Genomic DNA, 9,823 nt, shown 5'->3' with positions numbered 1-9,823 from the left:
GGCCGACGAAGAGTACGCTAGGAACCTTTATCTCCTGGGGAAACGTGCGTTCCGCGGCTGTCCCCCAAGCAAGATCGCCAATTGGGTTACGGTTCCGTGTAAACACGGAATCCGACCTTCCATCTTGGCTGAGAAGCTCTGCGAAGCAAAGACTAACTCGCTCGACCGATTGGTCAAGCTCGCAACTAAGAAGCAGGAGGAACTTCGAGGGCCCCCGACTTTCCGGAAACCGCGAAACTGGTCAAATGCAACATCCTCGTACCGTGCTTCCCCGCGCTATACTCCTAGACCAGGTGAGCCCTCCCTTTCCCTTTCCTGTCTACTCCCAAATAGCTCCCAATCTTATATGAGGGTTCCTGGTAAACATGAAGGACGCTCCTGTAGTTTTCTCGACTGCGGTGCAGCCTTCCCTACCCTTTGTAACAGGGTTAAGATCCTCTCCCCTTCTGCAAAATTGCGTTCAGAGGAGGGAAGGGAGATGCTAGTCGATGGAGGGACACCATCAAAAGTCTGTATAGGGAAGGCAACTTGAACAGTAAAATTCATCGTGTGTCCAGAACTGGCCTGGGACGTAATACTTGGTGCCGATTTTCTACGCTGCACCAAAGCCGTCCTAAATTTTGCAGAAGGAACCTTTTCCACTCACGAAGCCACCGGGGTCAACACAGATACCTCTCCACCGAAAGACGAAGCAGATGACATCTGCAATGCCTTTTTTGAAGCTGCAGCCATTCTCATTAACAATCTGGATGACCTTTGTGCGCAGCTGACTCACATTTCCAACTACGAGAGAAAAGAACTCCGTCAGCTCCTACTTAAGTATGCGAACATCTTCTCATGGCAAGGTGTAAGACTGGGACGAACAAATATTGTCAAGCGTAAGATTGATACTGGTGAAGCTAGGTCTATCCGGCAACCACATAGACGTATTCCACCTCCTTTGCTGGAAGAAGTAAACCATCTGGTTGAAGAGATGCTCCGTGATGAGGTCATGAAGCCATCCAAGTCACCATGGGCCTCTCCTATAGCGCTGGTAGAGAAGAATGTCGGTAGTCTGCGGTTATGCATCGACTATAGAAGTTGAATGCTGTAACCAAGAAGGAGGGAAGCCGCAGTCACTAGGTACGGAAGAGGACGATCTGGTCACGAGATTCGAATGTCCTGATTGCCTCCTCCCTAAAAGGTACATTAAAACAGCATTAATATTACATAACGACTTTTCATGTGACTTTTTACAATAAAATTCATTCAAATACACGTTTATAGTTATTTTTTGCAACTACTAGTCTAAAAATTGAAAATATTTTAGTTGTTTTAGTGCATTTCTTAAGTGAATGACTTTTCCACAACAGTCACCCTCGCGCAGTCATGTACTCACGACTTGGTGCGAAAGCAACCTAGGTGTTGGTGGACCTGGAATGAGCCAGAGGTACTGACAGAGTGAAAGTGAAGGATCTCCTGGTGCTAGTATACATGTAGTACGGTAGTGGTTGATCCCTCGGTATTGGTGGGGCGCCACTTTTGTACTTAGAATTAACCTTCTTGTACCTCGATGGGTGGGCCGGTCTGTGGGCCATGCCAATACCCCAAACACCTTCTCTATGCTGAATATATATATTCTGCCTGAGTATTGCGGCTTCTTTCGTCTTCAGGGAGTCCCGGGACGCTACATACATAATGCGATTAGGTAAAAAATAGTGTCAACCTAGGCTAATGTGCGAATCATACCAACCTGAAAAGGTAGGATTTAGCATTGATTAGTTATTGCTGCAACTAGCTGTAAAACTTTAATTTTAAGCTTACAAGAGAAAGGAACTACTGGCTTTCCTGGGCCAAGTAAGCAAAGGAGTAAAAGTGAATCTAGTAAAGAATGGAGGATTCTGATATTTAGGCGGATATGCGGAGGTAGAGTTAGAATCAACCAATTGCAAATAAGCCACATAATTCTATTGAAAAATTTGAGGTGAAGGAATGAGGGAGGAAATCTAAGAAAGACTTTGTCAGCGGAGTTTTGCTAAATAATTTCCAAAAAGGGCTGTTCTAAAGTGTGACGTCTTTAAGTATATTTTCATGTCTCGCTTAAAGCGTGCGCCGCGGGTTAACTTAGTAAAAATTTTCATCAAGGCAAAGAGGAAATGCACCAGTGGTCATGTCGTAACGGTAGAACACAGTGATTGATGACCGATTTTTTTGCTGTTATTACATTCATTTGTTGCTTGACGGCGGCCATGAAGATGAAACATAAGCTCGAAGCTTTGTACGATAACTGGGTCTCTCTTTGGCACCTTTTTAATAATATTTGGCGCGTAATTATTGGCATACCTCTTTTGTCTCCTTCATCGGCGTAACTAATCACTATCGGTAGTAGAAGAGGTACACGGCGAATTTCGCTACTGTAGAGTGTCCACGCGCTCGTACCAAAGCATTGAGTATCGTCTCCAGTGTTCATTGTAGTCAATTCTAATTTGTTTGCAACAATTCCTGAGCCAGAATCGACGACAGGTGGATTTGCACCTTCTTCTGGCAGCTGTTTTGAGAAGAATGGCGCAAGCCTGCCTAAATTCCGCACCCTCTCCATTCTTGCTCACTGACTCTCCCTTTACAAGCCGTGATGATGTCTCGACAATTTTGTCTCGCTCCTTCAATGCTTTTGTTGGTACATTATAATTTTTTACGCAATTATTAACGTGGTTTCAAATAACAAAGAAGTATGTAAGGTTAGGCAAACTCGTAGGGAGAAATATCCTTTTCCTCGTTGATCAAAGTACACGAAGTGTGTAAGCCAAGGTGACACCTTTTAAGCTGAGGTATTACCATCTCTTTTATCGGGTTCCAAGCCCTCTACATTCAAAGGTACTCTCCAGTGTAATTAAAAGCAAGTGGTGAAAGACGGTCACCATATAAAACATAATTAAGACGCCGATTTGCAAGCAATTTGATAAGTGCTGCAATGCTGCAAGTGTGATGGGAAGCCATGGCGGTGGCAACGTGCGAGGTATAGCGGAGCAGGGCACAGCGGAGCCGTGTTTTTCTCCCATTATTGCTTACACGTACCATCACTTGGTCTCTCCTCCCTCACGATATTCGTTTATTTCCTCTTTTTATGTGTAGTTTTGCTGGCCTTTGATTCTGCCACTTTTGTGTGTCTCAACTCTACCTACAACATCGCCTAACTGCAATTGCTTTTGCCTTAAGGTTTCTTTATCTAATTATAATTGTTTCAATTTTTTTTTGTCTGTAAAATTCCAACGCAACACCGCTCTTTAAGCTTTGTCACTTCTTTCTGCAATCCTTCCCTACAGCATTGCTTTCTTTTTTTGGGTTTGTTGGCATAGAGTAAATTCTTGTCGACAGGTGCTCTGTGGAAGGTAGAAGCGATAACGCACGGTTTCGTCACTTTCTTTTCTTCGTTGCTAAAATACTAGGCCTTAAGGCTTATGCTATTTTCCTTTGGTGTGTAAATAATGCATTTCTCTTGTGCGTCATGGCAACAGTGGCTTGAACAGAGAGAAAGGGCCATGTACAGAGCTTTGAATTTCACTTTATTAGTGCTCAATAACCCGGCATTGCGTCCTCTCTGCCGGTGTTCTGCGTCGCTTTTGCAAGGCAGTTTCGCCTTATAGTAGTGCCTTGTTAGCAAGGAGCAGACCGTATAGAGTGGAGCCTTGATGACAAATGTTGAGGAACTAAGAAATTGCTTTGTTTTCTTTTTTTATTCTTTCAGTGCCAGAACCGATAGGCATTAGGGAGTTTGCTCGCTCACTCCAGCTCTTGTGTGAGGCAGCTCACATGATGCTCTGGCATGTTTCATGTTATTCAAATTTGGCAGGCTTTCTGTAGATCCTTTGTTACTTCACCTCCTCAAATATCAATGTTTTCTTATTTGTGCACCTTTCGCCTTTTTTGCTTGTTAGGGCACAAGACCCACGAATTACGCCTCCCATCACGCCTTCTCTTTCACTGCAAGCAAATGCGCTAAAGTTAGGGCCTGACCCCATCAGTGCCTAATGGAGCTGTCTTTGCCTCTGTGAAGTTGCTCTCGGTAAACTGCACGACTGTTTCTCTGCCAAGGCCTCTCGACTTTGCAAGTATATCTGCAGCAGCAAAGTTTCATATGCGGCATTTTCCAGCCTTTTCATGATTTTTTTTCAAGTTTATCTGCCTAAGCGCCTGTGAACATAATCTTTTATTGCTCTGATTTGCTGGGAGGCATCACTTGTTAGGACATTCAGTTATAAATTCGTGTCACACTTGATTGGCATGTTTTTCATAAATTTATCCAAATCTTTATTGACAGAAAATTATTTTGCAGATAAGTGTATTCAAAAATTTCGAAGTTTTGTTGGTGATTCCTATTATCTGTCTTGGAACGCTTGATCCAAATTAATAATTTGAATTTTGCCTCAAGAGAGTTCTTGCTAAATTTTCTTAGCATGAAAAACGTCTTTCCTGTAAAACCAATAATGCGCTAAATGTATTTTGTGGGCACTGCGACTTTTTATCAAACCAATCTATTCAAGCGGTTAAAGAATTGTCGAAATGTGTGATGGCTGCGTAAAAATGATGCTGGTGACTTTGTTGAAGTACTTTGTTTGCTTCGTTTTCCGGGGTGTGGGCGTAGCTTCACTTAACGTGGCGTTGAACTACAAGGAGCCGGAGATCGGTGTTGCCCACCTTATTGGCTGGCCTTTGACCTCCTCGAAAATAGACAGCGGCCTTCTCTGCAATGAGTACCAGGCGCACGGCAAACGTCAAATCAAACAGCCAAACCTCATCTGGATCAACTTGCGAATCACTTACTTGAGATTGTGATAAACGTGAACAAAACTTTATGTCTCAGTGCTAACAGTAATACTACCAAAAATAAAATGGCCACTATCAATCAATGTTGTCTTCGCAATTATTGGTAGCGAATTTCACCTTGTTCAAGGATGTGTTAAGAGCAAATTCGTACGTGCTTACATTAAGCTTTGACTGATGGGGCGAAATTTGTGCATATTTTTAGCAACTTGGGAGCGATTTGAACTTCCCTTAAGGTGCAATTTGGTCGTGCAATTTATTAATCGTGCTACTAATCAATAAACTGAATCTTTGATTATTCTGTCAATAATCAATGATGCCGCAAAAAGGATGACACCGGATGTAGAACCCTGTGCGCGGCTGCAGTTGCAGTTGTGGGCCTGAAGCACATTTGTGGGCATAAAATGACGTCCCCTTGAATGACTAGACGATTTGGGTGGTGACACTGGGGATGGTAAGTGTTTACTTAAAAAAGTGACTCGATAGTAGCAGAGGCTTTCTCGTCCAAACGAGCTCCTCCTCTTGCCATTTCAGTCTCAACTCTAGTAAAATTTACTTTTGTAATGGATCAAAGAGAAATAAAATGGAATAAAGCAGAGCAGACCAGAATAGTACAGAAATGAAAAATATAGGCGGTGAATGAAGTACGTGAAAATATGTAAATTATGGTAGATTTATGCTTTTATTTTAATCGTTAATATCCTACATTTTTTAATCATTAAATGGTTAAAATGTTTTTGTTTTTTAAGCACAAACAAATGCAAAGTGTGATTCCATAACCCCTAACGTGAAATCATACAACCTTAATGTAAGAATACCCATAATGCAGATCAAAACAAAGCATTCTATTTTGCAGCCCTTATAAGATTTGTTTAATAAAGTGAGAAGAAGAGTTAAGGCGGGACCGTCTAAAGAAGATGCTGCTTCTCATGCATTGCTAATTTGTTTTTTTTTTGTGTCAGCAACCCCATGTTAGGGTTTTTGCAAAAAGTCCTTATATCTGTATATATTTTTTGTGAAAATCCTTGCACAGTGTTGCACTAGCCTATCTACTCCTGACTGACTGGGATGCAAGATCACTGTAGAAGCACTTGAACTGCATCACTAATCACATCAAGTCAAGTGTCAATCAGCAGTAAATTTAGAAGGACCTAAAGCAGTGTATAGTTAGGCTGTGCGAGTAAATTGCCTCAAAGTGGAAAGAAGATGGTGGGAAATGTGTAGCACCTAAGGATTGCTTCATATTGCAGATTTAATCTCGCAATATTTTTAAACGATGTTCGAGACATAGACGTTCACCTCTGGGGTGAAGCATGGAAATGTGATAACACATTTAAAATAACTCCATTGGCAACAGCCCTTAGTTGACCTCGCGGTAAGCGAATGATGTTCCAACTTGATAAATTGGCATCAATTTTGAAAATAATTTTTTGTCTAGCTGAAAAATTGGTAGCATACCGCATGGTTCGATCCCTTGTCACAAAATATAGATAGTGTCTTAGTTTCGATCCCCTTCTTAATGGAGGTCATATCTCTTTTGGCGATCCTTTTTCTGAACGCCAGGAGCAGAACAATCGAAGACCCTAAGTGTTTTAAATGCGTTTTACCTTTGAGTTTTGTTGCAAGCAGGTGCCAACACTGCTATAGTCTTGCCATCCAATCACAACCAGCGTTGCCACCATCCTTTCAGCCAATTACCTCATTTAGGGCCTAGGAAGTACAGCACCTCCCCTTCCGATAGGCCTGCAACATAACACGGGAGAACTATACGCCTAAGTGCACTAATAAGGACATATTGCATACTGCATCACCATGGTAAACGCCGTTGTGGTGAAAAAATGCCCTCCTTGAGGTTAACTGCGCATTAAAAGCAAAGGCTGTAAAGGCTTTAGGGCAAGCTCTATGATGAAGGGATTAATTCCGCCGGCGGTATAGGCGATTCGTAATGGAGTAGGGACTGTTGACTGCCACATGGCAGCAAAGCATTTACAAGGAATGGAAGAACAGCATTCCTTTATTTTCCTCAATGTGCACCTTTCCTCTTCTTCTCATTTTCATGTCTAAGGCCATCATGGTGGCTGAAACGACTGCGGGCACCAAGCGTTTGACTAGATTTACAAGAGCAAGGTTCTAACAACAAGATCAATTTGTACAATCAATGCATATCATAACGGTTTCTGCTTTGCGTTGCAAAAATACCTTCCGTTGGAGATAGCCTAATATATCACAGCAGTGATTAAAGAGCAGTAGGAAAAAAGGGGGATAATTCCTCTGTTTTAACAGCAAATTCCGTTTAGCATTATCACATTTCACGCTACATACAGAAGGCATAAATTTGGTTCATGACACGCTAAATTGACTCATTTGCAGGATTTCCACATTTTCATGAAAGACTACAACAAGTGCAAACAAATAGAAGCATGATTAGCCAATATAATGGCGATACCCGTTTCCACGTCTTATTATTTAGCAATATAATTGGCAAAAAGTATAATTTAATTACAAGAAAACAATGCAAAAAAATGCTCAAGCTTAAGATGAATGGAAAATGGAACAATGCGATGCCAAACAAATAACGCGATTTGCTCGAATGAAACCTGAAGGCGGTGACAGTGCCGGTGAGAAATTCGCACAAGTTTTGTTCATTTCACGGCAAATATACATATGTAATCACAACTTAAAGTACCAAACCGATAACAACATGAAATATCACTTAATACACTACCAAAAACTTGCTCTTACTCCAACTATATACGGAACAGAAGCACTTGATGCCAAACGCATAACGTCAAAATGGAGGGAACACTCGCTACGGCGACGTCGCTGGTCTCGGTGGCACCTACTCTCCTTCACTGTCACCACACTGAGGATAATAGTGGATCTGAGGACAGAAGGAGGGCTGATTCTCCTCCGGACGTCATCTTCGCTCTCTGTGATGTGGCTTGAAGGTAAGAAGGCAAAAAGATACTCGAAAAAGTTGATGTAGCTGGAGGAGAGGTAAGCAAGTTTGGGTCAACACGCCTATCGTCGCCTCTGTCTTTACAATTTGCCAGGTGTGCGGCCTAAACTACGAAGCGCTATAAGACGTTAAAATATACTTGCAAATAAAAGTTGCGGTTTGTGCGTTGAAGCTAGAGGAATTGAACTGATTGGAAGTTGTAGCCGTCGCCGGCGGATGCGCTGCTGTGTACGCAGGAGGTGCAGGCCAGTGCTACGTATATGTTTGTAGTTTCGGCTATGCGTCCTCCAGACGGGATTTGGGAGAAATTATTCCAGATAATGAAGGATTTTAGGAGGAATGTGTTATTATGGCGTACTTTCTTCGATGAAGCAGCAAAATTGACTGTCCAGGGCGTGACCTTGAAATCCGGAAGGGACTGAATGCACAATTGAGTGCATTAGATTAGTACTTATTCACTACGAGATCCGATGTCACTCACTTTGGTTTCTCAAGTGACGAAATGCATTAAAATGCAAAATAAACTGCACAGATTTGTTTCCAATTGCCTTCAAATTGTGGCCTAAAAGCCGTTTGAAATTCGTCACATCTATTGACCTTCAACACATTGGAAGGAGTCACAGTCTGGTATCCTTATTTACGAAATCGCCATAACCTCAGGCAATGGTGTTGACATCAATCCACAATATCATGCTATATGAACTGAAAGCAAGTTGGAAAACTTGTGAGATGGTGAATAGGAGAGACGTGTAAAGGAGAACAGCTAGTAGCTTGTCTGTTATTAGAAAAGAGAGGCAAGTATTAGAAAGTTCCTATTTCTTACACTAAGTAAAATCTGATAATTTGAAAAACCCTTTAATCCACCACTGAATTTGGTTTATTTAATTTATCATTTAAACCGACAGTTGCGGTTGATGCGATGTCAGGTGCTAAACCCGATTCCCAACAACAGCTGTTCCTTCGTGCAGTGGTAACCACTGCACACGTGAGTCAATGGCATGAATATACTTAATTCGCTGATGCTCATGCAAAATATGAAAATCCATGACAGCTCTAATCCCAAATATCCGCGAGACGTGTGCACTGATGCTGCGACAATATTGGGAACTTCATTTGTGTGTTTGACAATTGAAAGCTGTGAATTCCGGGAGCGCTTGGTTAGTGTTCGTCCCATCGTAGTACTTCACACAAATACCATTCATTCTACCCATTTTGTCACATGTCTTGCCGTGTGGGAGTCAGCATTTGCCCTTTGACCCTGGTGCAAAACAGGCAGCATGTGATATTAACCGGGTTGCCACTGTTTTCGTCTGGTTCGTAAATGCTTTTGATCTGCAGTTTCTATGCTGTCGCGGGCCATGTCTGCATACAAATCAGACCAATATCCAAGCAATGAGAAAGTGAAGAATTGGGGACAGACGCCTTCGAGTGACGAAGGCAGCAGGGTCAACGCACGTGGTGGGTGTGTGTATTGGGTGTCCTGTCAGGTTGATGGAGGTTACCAAGTCCGCAGTCACTGACCGCGTTCACTGCATGTAGTGCTGGTGACAGACGAGGGGTTTCCAAGTGCTATGAATAGTTAAGGCTTTTATATTGTTGCTCCAATTTAGATAGCATTTCGTTGCATTGGCAGTATCTGAATTACTATGCTTTTTGTTTTGGCGAATACTTTTAATGTGAATTTTTGCATTTCAGAAGAGCTTGATGTGTTCCAATCCACACCAAAGTAATATAAATTTATGATGGCATTTGCAACTACAAAGGCAATTCACTTTGACATTAACATCGCTTTCTCACTTTAGCCAAATATCAAAAAACATGGGATTTGTTTTGCAAAAATTAGTGGTCAAACAAATTGCAAATAATCCAATATTTTCATGCATTCCAACTATTAAAATTAGTGACGACAATCGTAATGACATCTCCAACTTACATGACTCGCACCTCATCAGATGCTGCGCCAGACATTCCTGACATAAATGCCCTCAAATAATGCATTTTGGTTGGGAATTTACTCTTGTAACTGGATTTAATGTGGTCAGCACAGAGATTTTGCTGGCAACA

General features: G+C 42.0%; 1 protein-coding gene across 1 annotated transcript in view; it reads right to left on the bottom strand. All coding sequences in view use genetic code 11, as the record gives it.

Moving 5' to 3' along the window:
• The window catches only part of EGR_10323 (hypothetical protein), a gene marked incomplete at both ends in the record, with an annotated part of 4,941 nt that extends 2,601 nt beyond the window's left edge, over positions 1-2,340 (bottom strand). Inside the window, 2 exons of the mRNA XM_024499572.1 lie at positions 1,188-1,279; positions 2,323-2,340. Of these exons, the coding sequence (XP_024346012.1) occupies positions 1,188-1,279; positions 2,323-2,340 (110 nt within the window). The remainder of the gene's footprint in view (positions 1-1,187; positions 1,280-2,322) is intronic.
• Between the last annotated feature and the right edge of the window lie 7,483 nt (positions 2,341-9,823).

The sequence above is a fragment of the Echinococcus granulosus genome, assembly GCF_000524195.1.
Source record: "Echinococcus granulosus chromosome Unknown EG_S00209, whole genome shotgun sequence".
NCBI lineage: Eukaryota > Metazoa > Platyhelminthes > Cestoda > Cyclophyllidea > Taeniidae > Echinococcus > Echinococcus granulosus.
Note: the sequence above shows the minus strand (reverse complement) of the source record. Positions and strands in the feature narration are given on the sequence as shown.